Source organism: Acanthochromis polyacanthus, chromosome 9 (assembly GCF_021347895.1).
Source record: "Acanthochromis polyacanthus isolate Apoly-LR-REF ecotype Palm Island chromosome 9, KAUST_Apoly_ChrSc, whole genome shotgun sequence".
In the NCBI taxonomy this organism is placed as follows: domain Eukaryota; kingdom Metazoa; phylum Chordata; class Actinopteri; family Pomacentridae; genus Acanthochromis; species Acanthochromis polyacanthus.
In genome coordinates, this window is record NC_067121.1 from 32982231 (window position 1) to 32997859 (window position 15629).

Sequence of the window (15629 nt, forward strand, 5' to 3'; positions counted from 1 at the left end):
TTCTTATGATTTTCAATGAAACATTCATGGTACAAAGACATGAATACAGCTTACTTTTTCATTTTTCTGCAATTTCAAGAACTAGCCACAGAACTGGCTACATGCTGAATCAGGAAAGTACAAACTGCTGGCAGGTGAGCTCAGTATTATTAACAGGCCTTATGTGGAGTTTGAAAACACAAAGTCAGCTTTAAAAAAACCTGTGGGCTCAAACAGTATTTCCTTCTGAAAATACTAATATACTCTGATTCAAAAGTGAAACTCAGAACCAAGCTCTTCTAATTTCCACATTGCCGTTATCACCCTGAGCAGATTAAACGGGTGGATTCGGGGTCGTACCGTGGTTGCTCGGCTCAAACGGGTTTCTCCTCAAGGTGCTGCGGTTGCTGCCGTGTTCGCTGCCGTCGTCACGACTACACTGCCGGTGTATGTGCATGGTCTCCGGGATCTCCGTTATCCGTTTCATCAGGGAGCGGCCCAGGCCTTTCTTGGAGTTGCGCTTCTTTTGGAGGTGAGGGTTGTTGGCGAGCATCTTCTTACATTTGTAGACCTCCAGCTGGGCGTACAGCTTCTTCAACTCATCCTAAAATAGGAACGTGTTCATGATCAATGAGACTTTATAAAAACTAACTTTCAACATTGAATAAAGCATACATCGTGCATTTATTCAGGCAACATGGATTCTTGATATGTTTAACAAGGGCAAAGTACCACGTTATTATTCCATTACAGGAACAGAAACCGGTGCCACCTGTTAACAAATTCAAAGAAAAACAAGGAGAAAAGTACAAATATTTGGACTAAACCCACTGAAACTGTGATGTCACCCATTGGTTTCTTGTCTACTGTTCTGAAATCTTGAGTTTGGCATTTTATCATTGCCATCTTGGTCTTTCAAACCTCATGTATTGAGTGAGTGATGGATCTGACTTAGACCTTGAGGACATTAGGGAGTCCTGCCCTAAAACATGCTTTGCTTTATCTTCTATTTCACTCTAAATTAGCTTGGAAAATCCAAACTGAATCTCCATGTAATCTCCTATCTCCATGTTAGGAGATACAGGAGAGTCAGTTTGGCATTGGGCGAATTAAATCGCGTTTCCCTCCCGGGAAAGTTTGGTACGACCAATCATAGCACGGGAGGCGGGAGTTAATGCTGCGTCATCTTCCGACGATGAGGAGGCAGTGGATGGCTCGTTACTTTCGGCTTCTTGCCATTGTTTGTACAGAGGAAAATCCCGTTCCAAACATGTGAGTAAATTTAAGCAACTTTTACACAAACTTGGTTTGGCTCCGATTTAAAGTTATTCCTAACACCGTTAATTGTTCGGAAGGAGTCTTTTGTTGCGTAGCCTTTTCAAAAATAAGTGTTGTACTTGAGAGTACCCCATGTATTCGCAGATTTTTGTGACAAAAACGGCAGTAATCATTTACCGCGACGCTTTCTCGGCTGCATCCGTTTTACACTGATTGGTTCTTTCTCGTTCAAGCTGCATTCGTTAGCCCCTCCTTTTTGAAATCGTCTCCTATCATCACAATGCCAGACTGCCTTTATTTGTATTTATATTAATACATAAATAAAGTCAGTCCGGATTTTCCAGGCAAACTCTAAATGGGACTGAAATTTACAAAATGAACATTGTATTGCATTGAAGGAGACTTGAAATTGGCAATCAGGACCAGAAACTAATTAGGAAAATGTTCATTAAGGTAGCAGATAAAGTGAGAAGCAGTGTCATTATCTCATAGATTTCCATACAATCAGACACCATTTTGCAAAGAGAGAATGTTGCCCCCTGCTGGCTGTAAGAAAGAATGCAGCTGTAGGACATTTCACTTTTCAGACCCACAAGCTACATACATCTTTTTTTATATGCAGTCTATGACTATTGAACAAACCAGACTTAACATCTGGTCATGATTCTGGATGCTACCTCACCCGTATATCCTCGGGATCCAGGCTGTGTTCACTCCAGGCCGAGGTGATGCTGTTGTTGAGGTACGAACCAGATCTTCCCATGTCCAGTTCCTCCTCATAGGCCTCGGTGGCAATATCATCCCTGGCCTGGGTCCCTTTGGAGATGAACTAAAAGAGATGGAGTGCAAGGTTAAAGAACATCATTATCCAGCCTCTGGGGAAAAGGGAAAAAAATGAACAAGTAGAAGTTTTAAATTGAGTTATTTCCATTATATAAGAATGAACATGTTGGCCAAGGGGGTCATAAAAGGTGAATTAGATTTTCCTGCAGCAAAATAGTTGCTATGAACTTTGTTAATCTTAAATAGTTTACTGTTTATTCGTCAAAAAGTACCACCTACAGTATGTGAAAATGCACATGTTGAGACATTAATATCATTTATCTCATATATTATTGATGATTGCAGTCGATGAATACCAATAAATTGTGTTTTATTCCAATTTCAACATTAGCTTTCTTTGTTTAAATCTGCTGGAGGTCAAATCCAAGAGGAGGAAAACTGTTTCTGCAACAGCGCGATACAATATCTGCAAGCACTAGAGCATAATTTAGTTACGTTAAATTCAAGCGTTTATTGTTATTTTAATCCATACGGCTACGCATATTGTGTATAACAAATTCAAATTTATGCAGCTTGGTGTTTGCAGGTACTAATCACCTCCTCATTTGGATTCCTAAGTGGAAAAACAAAGGGAGAGATGAGGCTCCATTATTATAAGAAAACAATAAGCAGAGGTTAGATTTGATTTTCATGGTCAGATTGTTGAGCCTTGTTTGAATAAAAAGTCTTGGGACGGAGAAAAAAACTAATTCTCAGCCCAGTTTCAGGAACAGACGCTGTATAAGTGTAACGTCCTCCCATTGTGCTTAATTATCCCAGTGTACACAACTGACTCCCACTTCTGAGGTGCCTAATTAAGAAAGAATGAAAGAACACACAGCGCGGATGGTGTATTGCATTTCTCACACAGCAGGAGAATTAAATGTTTTCCATCAGACTTGAGAGATCGCACATAAAGACGCCCGCGGGAGTGCTTAGCTAAATTACAATAAGCACTAACGCAGTTTGATTGAGTTTAAGGTAATGGTAGCAAATGCGCCGGCGTACGTCTCTGTGCGTTTCAGACGGCTAATATCAAATGAACTTAAGATGATTAATGAACTGTTGTGCGCTCAAGCTAGAGCGTGCATAGTCACTGTGGAAATCTCCTTGGAAGCAATAACCTTCATAACAAAAGCCGGATTTTCCAACAAAAACTCTTTCAAGAAAGCTAAATTAGAATTTCTTCTTAAATCCATTTTGTACACAAAATAGGCAAATCTCATCACAGCAGCTTAATTTGGGCTTTATATGCATTTTGTGCTAAATTATTACAGTTTGTGCTATTATTTAGGTGCATTTACCTTCTGTCTGAGCACTTGGAAAGAGACTCGCTCACAGTGTGCTCGTGTGGACACTGGGGAAAAATGACTGTTTCCCAAATAAAATTACTGTTATGTGACAATACACAGAATATATATATTCACAGGTTCAATAAAACCCGTTTTTACTGACTAATTGTGAAAAGGATGTAATTTACTCTTGAATGTACCAGTGTTGATTAGGCAGAGGTAAAAATGTAAAGAGTGTTTTTTGAATTTCACTCTGCTCTGGTGATAAGGTTATGAGCAGACGTGTGGCATTTTAAAATTCTCCCAAGGGTCGCTCATCCATAGAGCCCACGGTTGTTCATTTTGGCCCAGGGCTTAAGGGATTAAAAGATCTTTGTCATGCATGCCTTTGGTTTGCAGCAGAATAAACCAATTCTTGATTATTCCACAAAGATCTTCCAAAATAGCCTGGACCAAGTTATTAATATGCCTCAGAAACGTAACTCTATGAGGCTATTTTCAGAGCAATTTTTCTACCTTTACCTTTAAGCTCCTACCTTGGTCATTTTAAAGGCTGTAATACATCTGGGCTAATGAGATCTTTCATCATTTGATATGACGATACTTGCACATTTTTAATATTAGCCTTTATATAAATGACAAAAATATACTTTGTGTTATGAAATTGCTGTTTTTACATGTATCTTCGTGTAAAATGCTGTCAAATGTCACCAACAGTTGTATAACTTTGAAATTGGACAAAAAAAATGTAATTAGCACCTAAAGTAAACTTGCAGAGGTGCCAATGCTACATCTAAAACCACCACTTGTGCACAAGTGATCTGCGCTCATTTTTTGACCACAATTTTTAGGCCAGTGCAATGAAAAACAATTCATTATTCCTTTATGTATATTTTTCATAGAAAGCAGGATGTATTGTCAGCTCTGTACTGGAGGAAATGCTGACACTTTTGCTGTAATTTCTAAAGCAGATTAATCTTTGATGCACAGACAAACAACTAGCATCATCATAGACTCTATGTAAAAGATGGAGGGCTCCACTGTGACGCCAACTACTGGTTCATTGTCGACTGTTTTAAAACCTTTGTTTTGGCATTTGGCCATCTTGGTATTTGAAACCAAATGTACCAAGCGAGAATTTCAAAACACAAGACCTAAAATATACAAAATAGGACCATAATTTACAAAATTAACATTGTGATGTATTAAAGAAGCACTGAAACTACTGATTGAGACCATAACTCACGAGGGAAATGTTTATTAAGGCAGCAGATCAAGGGAGAAGTAGGCTCATTTTCTCATCGACTTCTATAAAAACAGACTTCTTTTTGTAGCAAGAGGAGTCGCCCCCTGCTGGCTGTAGAAAGATTGCAGGTTTTCGACATTTCACTTTTCAAACCAGGAGACCACACCCATCTTTTAAACATATTCAGTAACTATAACCATTTCAAACCAGATGTGATATCTGGCAATGCTTCTGAATGCTACTCCACTTGTATCATCAGAAAGGGCAAGTTCTGTTGTTTATTTTGATATGCGGTACGTTATGAAACAAAAAGTACTTCAGAACTTATTCAGCCGTGTAGCAGGAAAATGAAAGTAGACTAACATTGGGAAATATATTACTCCATACAATTTTTATCTGTCTTCATAACATGATTACTTCAGTTTGTCCAAATAAGCATGATTACAAAGTTCCAGTTGAAGTATTTCATGTGATATGTTTACATATAATTGCCCAGATGTAGATGTAGACATCAGCATATCTATGCAAACACATCCCAGATAGCAAAATATGGGTGAATCAATGTTGAATCTATGTTGAGACCTAAAGTAGAAATTATACAGAAAGTGCAAGGTTGATAAAATGTTGAGTCAGCGTTTGCTTTTCAACCATAAATCACACTTTAGCCAGATAGCAAAAGATGTTAAATCAATGTTGAATTAGGGTTAAGAAGGTTGAATTTTGGTTACGGTTGAAGACTGATGGTTGGATCAACGTTGATTCAACAACATTTTGTCAACATTGAAGTTTGTGTTTAAAAGATACCATTGAATCTAAAATCAAATTGTATTTTGGTTTAATTAAAATGTTTGACAGGTCAATGTTTAATTAATGTTGAATCTATGTAAGCAAACGTTGACTCAACATTTTATCAACCTTGCACTTTCTGTATAATTTCTACTTTAGGTCTCAACATAGATTCAACATTGATTCACCCATAGTTTGCTATCTGGGATGAGTAATTCAAACAAGAATAATAGGTGTGGAGAAGGATAGAGAGCTGTATAGGTGTCTTCATTTCCTGTATCATCCAGTAATTCAGTCCATGTTAATGGAGTGCTCATTGAATTGTTTGGGTGAAACCACACTGAACATGGATCAGACAAGGAAAGAGAGTTTTCTAGGGAGATAATTAAAAAGGTAACTGCAGAGTGGAGTCAAGGTTAAGGCTTTAAAAGCAGCTACAAGCAGTCTGGTGTTCCAGTAACCACAGCTGTGAGTCTTTAGGAGCTTTGACCAGGCCACAGTGTGAAGAAAGACAATTTGAAATGTGGAAAAAGAACCAAGAAAAAAAACTTCAAAAACACACACAAGCTGACCTCCAGCATCAAGGTACAGCAGTGTCTGGTCATACCGCATCAGAAGCTGTTTTTCTGAGTGGAAGTGTTAGAAGAGTCACAAAAATCCGACTTTTGAAAGAGAAAAATGAAAAAACGCTCGACAGGCTTCACTAAAATGCATGCTGACAAGTCACAAGGCCTCTGGGAGAAAGTTCTTCAGACAGATGAAACAAAATCGGAGCTTCTTGGCGAGTCACATCAGCTCTGTGTTCATAGAAGAAAAAAATTTAAGCTTTCAAAGACGAGAACACCTTCCCCATTGTGAAACATGGAGGAGGCTTTGCTGTGTCACGCGGCTGCATCGAATCTGTGCAGGGGACAATGAAATCTGAAGATTATAAAGACTCCTGGGGCGAAGCAGACTGTCCAGCATCAGAGATCTGTGATATGCTGGATAAGAAATGCAGCGAAGTAGAAGAATAATGTGGCAGAAAGTGGAAAAGTACTTTGAAATTGTTCGTATAAGAGCAGCACTTGAGTAAAAGTGTAAAAGTTATTTTCCACACTGCTCTGTAACACATATTGTACCGTAAAAGCTGGCAGTTATTTTGTGAACAAAACGCCCCATTACACATTTAGTTGTGAAGAAATACGGTATTTTTAGCACTGATTTTCGTGGAGGAGTTTTTAAAATGTTGATTAATAGCTAACAGCCCAGAGATCTAACTACTGATGAGAGCTTAGCAAGCTACAGCGATGAAATGTTTACCTTTGGAATGAGCAGCAGACCCAGAGTCACAGTCACGGTCAGATGAGTGTGAGCAAAGAACAACATGAGCATCCAGTCGGGGTGGAGTCCCGGCACCAGGGAGAACCTGCACGAAAACATCAAGAGGACAAGATCTGCTCATTCACCAGCAGCTATTTGAGCTGAAATGCATTCAGAAACACACACGAAAACAGACATTAAAAGCAGCCTTCAGTGATTGTCTGAACAGGGAGAACAGAGTGTTACACAACCTCCTCTAACAGCTCAAAATAAACACTGGGATAAAAGCAAAACTGAGTGACAATTATGAAAGCAGTTTTTTTTTTTTTTAGTATCACCAGTTGATTCTTTTTGATGGCAATCTGTAAAGCCTAGCCTTTGCTTTGAGTCACAGGTGGAAGCTGTACATATATACACACTACCAGTCAAAAGTTTGGACACACCTTCTCAGTCAATGTTTTTTCTTTCTGACCACCTGCCTAATACTGTGTTGGTCCTCCTTTTGCTGCCAAAACAGCCCGGACCCATCGAGACATGGACTCCACTAGACCCCTGAAGGTGTGCTGTGGTATCTGGCACTAAAATGTTAGCAGCAGATCCTTTAAGTCCTGGAAGTCATGAGGTGGAGCTTCCATGGATCAGACTTGTTTGTGGAGCAAATCCCACAGATGCTCGATTAGATTGAGATCTGGGGAATTTGGAGACCAAGTCAAAACCTCAAACTCATTCTTGTGCTCCTCAAACCATTCCTGAACCATTTTTGTTTTGTGGCACATTATCCTGCTGAAAGAGCCACAGCCATCAGGGTGTACATGGTCTGCAACAATTCTTAGGTAGGTGGTACGTGTCAAAGTAACATTCACATGGATGGCAGGACTCAACGTTTCCCAGCAGAACATTACTCAAAGCATCACACTGCCTCTGTCAGCTTGGCTTCTTCCCATAATGCATCCTGGTGATACACACGTGGACAAAATTGTTGGTACCCCTCAGTTAAAGAAGGAAAAACCCACAATTCTCACTGAAATCACTTGAAACTCACAAAAGTAACAATAAATAAAAATTTATTGAAAATTAAATAATCAAAATCAGCCATCACTTTTGAATTGTTGATTAACATAATTATTTAAAAAAACAAACTAATGAAATAGGGCTGGACAAAAATGATGGTACCCATAACTTAATATTTTGTTGCACAACCTTTTGAGGCAATCACTGCAATTAAACGATTTCTGTATTTGTCAATGAGCGTTCTGCAGCTGTCAACAGGTATTTTGGCCCACTCCTCATGAGCAAACAGCTCCAGTTGTCTCAGGTTTGATGGGTGTCTTCTCCAAATGGCATGTTTCAGCTCCTTCCACATATGTTCAATGGGATTCAGATCTGGGCTCATAGAAGGCCACTTTAGAATAGTCCAACGCTTTTCTCTCAGCCATTCTTGGGTGTTTTTGGCTGTGTGTTTTGGATCGTTGTCCTGTTGGAAGACCCATGACCTGCGACTGAGACCAAGCTTTCTGACACTAGGCAGCACATTTCTCTCCAGAATGCCTTGATAGTCTTCAGATTTCATCGTACCTTGCACACTTTCAAGACACCCTGTGCCAGATGCAGCAAAGCAGCCCCAAAACATTACTGAGCCTCCTCCATGTTTCACCGTAGGGACAGTGTTCTTTTCTTCGTATGCTTGGTTTTTGAGTCTATGAACATAGAGTTGATGTGCCTTACCAAAAAGCTCCAGTTTGGTCTCATCTGTCCAAAGGACATTCTCCCAGAAGCTTTGTGGCTTGTCAACATGCATTTTTGCAAATTCCAGTCTGGCTTTTTTATGAGTTTTTTTCAGCAGTGGTGTCCTCCTTGGTCGTCTCCCATGAAGTCCACTTTGGCTCAAACAACGACGAATGGTGCGATCTGACACTGATGTACCTTGGCCTTGGAGTTCACCTTTAATTTCTTTGGAGGTTGCTCTGGGCTCTTTGGATACAATTCCAACGATCTGTCTCTTCAATTTGTCGTCAATTTTCCTCTTGCGGCCACGTCCAGGGAGGTTGGCTACTGTCCCGTGGGTCTTGAACTTCTGAATAATATGAGCCACTGTTGTCACAGGAACTTCAAGCTGTTTAGAGATGGTCTTATAGCCTTTACCTTTAAGATGTTTGTCTATCATTTTTTTTCGGATGTCCTGGGACAATTCTCTCCTTCGCTTTCTGTTGTCCATGTTCAGTGTGGTACACACCTTTTCACCAAACAGCAGGGTGACTACTTGTCTCCCTTTAAATAGGCAGACTGACTGATTATGAGTTTGGAAACACCTGTGATGTCAATTAAATGACACACCTGAGTTAATCATGTCACTCTGGTCAAATAGTTTTCAATCTTTTATAGAGGTACCATCATTTTTGTCCAGGCCTGTTTCATTAGTTTGTTTTTTTAAATAATTATGTTAATCAACAATTCAAAAGTAATGGCTGTTTTTGATTATTTAATTTTCAATAAATTTTTATTTATTGTTACTTTTGTGAGTTTCAAGTGATTTCAGTGAGAATTGTGGGTTTTTCCTTCTTTAACTGAGGGGTACCAACAATTTTGTCCACGTGTGTATGTCTTCCCCAGGTAAACGATGCACACACACCCAGTCATCCACACGATGTAAAAGAAAACTGATTCATCAAACCAGTCCACCTTCTTCCATTGGTCCACGGTCCAGTTCTGATGCTCACGTGTCCACTGTTGGTGCTTTCAGTGGTGCACAGGGGTCAGCATGAGCACCCTGACTGGTCTGTGGCTATGCAGTCCCATATGTAAAAAAAACTGTGATGCTCTGTGTATTCTGACACCATCAGAACCAGCATGAACTTCTTCAGTAATGTGAACAACAGTAGCTCGTCTGTTGGATCGGACCACACAGGCCAACCTTCGCTCCCCACATCCATGAATGAGTCTCCGGTTCACCACTGTTCCTTCCTTGGACCACTTTTGATAGATCCTGATCACTGCAGACCAGGAACACCCCACAAGAGCTGCAGATCTGGAGATGATCTGACCCAGTCGTCCAGCCATCAATATTTGCCCCATGTCAAACTCGCTCAAATCCTTACATTTGTCCATTTTTCCCGCTTCTAACATCAAGAACAAAATGTTCACTTGCTGCCTAATATATCCAACCCACTAACAGGTGCCATGATGAAGAGATAATCAGTGTTATTCACTTTACCTGTCAATGGTCAGAATGTTATGCCTGACTGAAATGTTGATTATGCTAATCTATCTATGACAGCCAGCAATAGAAGATATGCTACTTTGTGCTAATTGCAACATTATACCTGCTTGCCATCAGCATGTCTCCATATTTCAGGTAGTATTTAGCTCAAAGCAGTTCTCTGTCTGAGTACAGCCACAAACACTAGACGCACTCAGGTGGTATTTGACACGCTGGTCCAAACCATCCAAATGTGCTTGACATCCTGCAGGAAACACACTGTGAACTACTTCAGGTGCTGAGTGTGTGGTATTCACATGGTCTTCAGGCCTGACAGTATCAAGGTTTCATCACACTCTTCAGCGAACGCTAGTTCAACCATCTCAGTTTCCTGAGCGCTATGATTTAGCCTCCTGGGTGCAGGGAGATGCAGACAGCACTGCTGAGACTAATGGTGATCCACAGCTACAATGATTCATGCAGTAAAATGTGTGTCAAATCACAACCATGTCCCCCAAAATTACATCCCTATACAGCTAAAACGCATTTGAAGTTACATTTTAAAAGAAATTTACTTTCTCCCTGAAAAGTAAGACACATCCATCTATTCTTTATACACCGCTTAATCCTCATAAAGGTCACAGGGGGGCTGGAGTCTATCCCAGCTGAGTTAGGGTGAAGACAGGGACAGCTCACTAGTCTTTTATAGGGCTACACAGAGAGACAAACAAGCACAGTCACATTCACACCTACAGACAGTTTAGAACCACCTACTGGTAGGAGCCTGTGGATGTCAGCATAAACTTTGTGACAGTGCAGACTCTCCACGCTTGTGTCAAGAAAACAAATGATGTTTTAAACAAATAGCTGCTATAAAGAGAAGCTGCATGAGGAGATTCTCTGTCATCCACACTTTAGTCATTCATCATTAAAGAGTTGTAGTTGAAATAGTCACTGCAGGACTTTGGAGTTGCTCTAATTTCTACATGCTATACATCAATGGTGCCCGAACACTGTGGGAAGTTCTAAATTCTTCAGAAATCCAGCATTGTGTCGGCTCACTGTACTTGATGCGCCTCAGTAAAAATCACAATGACACATTCTTTCACTGAATATGTAACTGGCTGCTACATCCTGTAAAAAGTGCAAAGCCACAGCCTTTTGGAAACATCCAGTCTTGTGGGTTTTTCTGTGTTCGATATGAGGAGCAATGTGACATACATCTACTGTGAGGATCTGCTTTCAAAGTAGACTGACACAGAAGTCTGCAACAGGACTTTCAGCGCCCCGTCTGCGACCATTAGTCTGACTCTTAAGGTTTGTTTTCACTTGCTCTTCGGTTCGTTTTATCATCATGTGTAAATATGTTAAAAGCTTCTCCTCCATCTTCTGTTTTACCAGAGTGAAGAGTTCAGCCCCTATAATTGGTTTGTCAGCTGATAAGACAATTACGGTAAAACTAAAATAAATGGCAGGAGACTACAAACATCTAGATGCTCTACATGGACTCATCAATGAAAGATGACCACATGCTGACATGATTGTGCTGTTCTTGTGCTGCACTTTCATATAAACACAGACTTTGCAGTGTTTTAGAAAGCTTGGTTTGGTCAAGATTCTATTTGTAGTAGCCGTTATCAAGCAGAGAAAGTTTTAAATCTTGCTATATTCCTACGACTTTTTGCTAAATTGTCTTGGTTTTTGTGCCATTTTGCTAGTTTTTTTATACTCAATTGTTTCAGACTTTACTTTCTGTCACCATCTGCAAAAACACCAAATTAAGTAATTTTACATAAAGCAACTGTGTCCCACTTCTGTCTACACTGACAATCCAGACATGTGCAGAATCGGTGTCAAAGCACACAGCAGCAATTTTGGGAGCTTGTGGTTCCTTCTAAAAGGCTTCATGTCATCAGTGCCATTACTGGAGATGTTTTAAATCATAGTGTGTATTGTATTCATGTGCACCAGCACAGGCAAGGTTTCCAATTATTGCTGGAGAAAGTGAAAAGTAGACAAAAGCTTAACAAGGGGCCGTAACAAGTAGCAACATTTTGGCACCAACGTTCCACAAGCAATCAAAGCCAGACAGCATGGCGGATAAATCAATGCAATTATTTAGGGAGTATCAAGCTGAGTAATGTGTATTGTGTGCAAAGTGTCTGAAACGGCTCCTTTGTGCCAACACCAAATGCTCCAGTGTGTGTGTTTGAGAGTGTGCATTGTTTAAAGACCCACCAAGGTGGCTCACGAGTCATCAGCGCTTTGTCATCACCCTCAATAATCACATTAGAATTCATGCAATATTCCAAAAGAATAGTGCGTGTGTCTATTCATCAACTGTATCCCAGCACACACACCACCTCCAGAACAAGTCCAGCCTTATCTCTGCACTGCAGCAGCACATCGACTCCGTCAGTTCACCCAAAAAAAAAAAAAAAAAAACGCTCAAAGCTCACAATGTTTTATTCCCCAGCAGCTTGATTTATAAGTTTCACACCACTGATGAAGGTGTACCCAGTGGACTTTTCGGTTTCTCAACAGATTAAAAGGATATGAACTTTTTCTTCTTCTCCCACTGAGCACAATAGCCTGTCGCCTAAATGAAAGAATATTCAATCAGGAACAGTTTCATCAGAGGATGTGTGACAAATGGAATTTTTTGCCTCAGGCTGCTGCAGACTCTCTGCAAAAACCACCTGACCGGCTTCACTGCTGCTGCAGCAGGACTGACGAACCATCCTGTGCTTTGTGAAGCCTGTAAAAGTATCTGTATTGCTATTTCTTTCCATCTTTCAATGCTGTTGTTTCAACTCAGACAGTTGAAACTCAAATATAGGCACATTAAAAGTACTCTTCTGCAAATAAGCTCCTTGGAAGAACACCAAACCTAATTCATGTACACTAGTGTTCAAAAGTTTGGGGTCACTTGGAAATGCCTTTATTATTGAAAGAAAATCAGTTTTATTCAATGAAGATAACAATAAATGAATCAGAAATCCAGTGTAGACATTTTTAATGTGCTAAATTACTTTTCTAGCTGGAAATGGCTGATTTCTAATGTAATATCTCCATAGGGGTACAGAGGAACATTTCCAGCAACCATCACTCCTGTGTTCTAATGCTACATTGTGTTAGCTAATGCTGTTGAAAGGCGAACTGATGATTAGAAAAGCCTTGTGCAGTTATGTTAGTACATGAATAAAAGTGTGCGTTTTCATGGAAAACATGAAATTATCTGTGACCCCAAACTTTTGTCGTGAAAGTGAATCAAAATGTACCAGATAAAATCAAAATTTGTACTTTTAAACAACCATCCAATCATTTCTAGTATAATTTACTAAATAATCACTACCCTTGTGTGTATTCAACATGACTGAAAAGATGTATTGTGCAGTCAGTTTGATATTGGTCCTACAGCACATATAAAAATGGAAACCAAAGGCTATCTTATTACAAATCAGACAGTTAAGATACATTTAGCTTATTGTTCGTGTAAATTAGGATTGTAAAATTTGGTAGCCCCACTTGTGCCTCCAAGGGGTGGCTGGAAACCTGATCTTATCAATGATGTTAGACTGAGACAGTTGTCATACAACACAATACAACACAGAAGTAGGTTCAATAACTTATCAGAATTATTGATTATCCCCAACATTATAGACAGGATCAATCAGGAAATGACAGTCAATCACTGCATATGTTCACTTCAGACAGGTGATCCGTTACAGTGTCACACTTTAAGCCACGTAAAATAATTTGTTACACAGTTGAGTTTTTAGCTCCATCTCAGCTCAAAATTACTGTAAAAGTCGAATTTATCCACTGAATTAAAAATATTTTTGTGTCATATCAAGTTTCTCTATTAGAAAACGGTTTCACAGCAGGATATTTTTAGCAGTGACATTATGGATGAGTGATAGAAGTGACATCTTAATCATTAAAGTAACAACCAAAACATGGTAATAATGAAAACACATTTCATTGACCCATTAGTAGCTATGTTGTCATACATTACAATCACACATGAACAGAATTTTCATTAATGGAATCATAAATAAACTATCAATGTTTCGTCTATATGTGAATTTCTCCTCCTTAAATACTCTGCAGCATTTCCTCTCCTGGACTCTTTTAAATGATGTGTCCAAATAGCCAATGTATTAATTGTACCTGTATCAGTCTATACACATCAGACTATTTGTAACATCAACTGTAAAATAAGAAACCAAAGCATATCAGTGTGGCTTTTCTTAAATGGGTCCCATCTGGGGAAATTTGTGGAGATGCCCGTGCATATTCAGCATAGCCTTGTTTCAGAAACAACATTGGTAATTCAACACAGATGATCACAAATAGACAAATTTAAAGCAACGTATCATGTTTTGCTACTTGAAGGCAGCAGAAGAAGCTCAACATCAACATATTGTCACACTAAGTTCAATGTGTTAAGTTCAATGTTTAATTCTCCATCAGGTCATAAAGGAAATACCCTGGCGTTCACCTGCTGAATCCCAGACTTGTGGAGTTTACTGGTTCATCACAAACTTTGCCTGTTGCAACAAACATGAGATTCTTGCTTGAAACAGCAGCGTGATAATGTCAGGAAAATAACAAAAAGGAGCTAAAAGATGTTAAAAGGCTCCCAGAAACCCCTTTCCCATTACACATACTTATCCGACCCATTGTTGATAAAATAATACTAATCAGTGCAGCTTTATGTATGTGAAATCCAGAAAATAAATCACTCGGTCATCATTAGATTTGGGGAACCTCTGGCTTGATTTCTGCTTATACTTCAGTTTATTTTTAGAGGAAATTAGAGGACAGTTACTAAACTAAAAAGGACATTTAAAATACTCAGAAATGTAGCTAATTGAGTTACGATCCACCTCAGTGAAACACAGAACGGCAGTCAGACAGTAACAGGGCACACGGTGTGTATTCTGGGCTCTGGCTCAGTTCATCTCTGCTGCGTCTGCCGAGGGAAGGCATTTTTTATTCACCTCCTTTCAGCTGGTGCTCTGCTGACACTGTTCATTTCCCTGATGAAGGGGGGCGGCTGAACTCTGCGCCTTTCATCTGACATGTTCTGTTCTCCCAGTGCCCACTCAAAGAGGCAAATATCTTTATGATTATGATTAAACAGGTTGTGCAGTAGAAAGGGCTACAGTCATTAAGCTCCTCGCCATTGTTCATGCCATTTCCTAATTATTGTCACAGAGATTTTCATCCACCCAGCCTAAGATGCTTCCCTGTCCTACAGCCTTTGCTCGGTTTCATGTCTCTCATACATCCTCTGCTCTACATCTTCATCATCTTTTTCATTTGCTCTCATTCAGTCCATATACAAGAGACCATCATTCAGTCATTCTTTCTCTCACTGTTTATGCCCATCCAGGCCTGCTTCATTCTATCTTCTCCACCCACCTGATGATGTGGAAGATGGCTGATATGAGGAGCTCATTGTAGATGGCAACAGCCATGTAGCGAGGCTCGTGGAAGGCCGAGGGGACGGTTCGGACGGCATAGCACAAGTAGACGCCCCACAGCAGGAACAGGAATTCAGCTGAAACACACAAAGAGGGTTCATCTGATTATCATTGTTACTAACCACCATCTAGAAAGTAAGATTACTTGCTATGAAATGCCTCCTGTGTAGATAACACTTGTATTTTGAGACAAAAATGCACCAAATTCACCAAAAGGTTTCAAAGCAATTCTCCAA

General features: G+C 39.8%; 1 protein-coding gene across 1 annotated transcript in view; it reads right to left on the reverse strand.

The window, feature by feature from the left end:
- Positions 1–15629, reverse strand: part of LOC110951978 (probable G-protein coupled receptor 158) — a 93449-nt gene that overhangs the window by 6658 nt on the left and 71162 nt on the right. The window contains exons 8-11 of the mRNA XM_022195280.2: positions 15332–15470; positions 6706–6811; positions 1940–2086; positions 340–583 (exon numbers count right to left, since the gene is read on the reverse strand). Coding sequence (XP_022050972.1) covers positions 340–583; positions 1940–2086; positions 6706–6811; positions 15332–15470 — 636 coding nt within the window. The remainder of the gene's footprint in view (positions 1–339; positions 584–1939; positions 2087–6705; positions 6812–15331; positions 15471–15629) is intronic.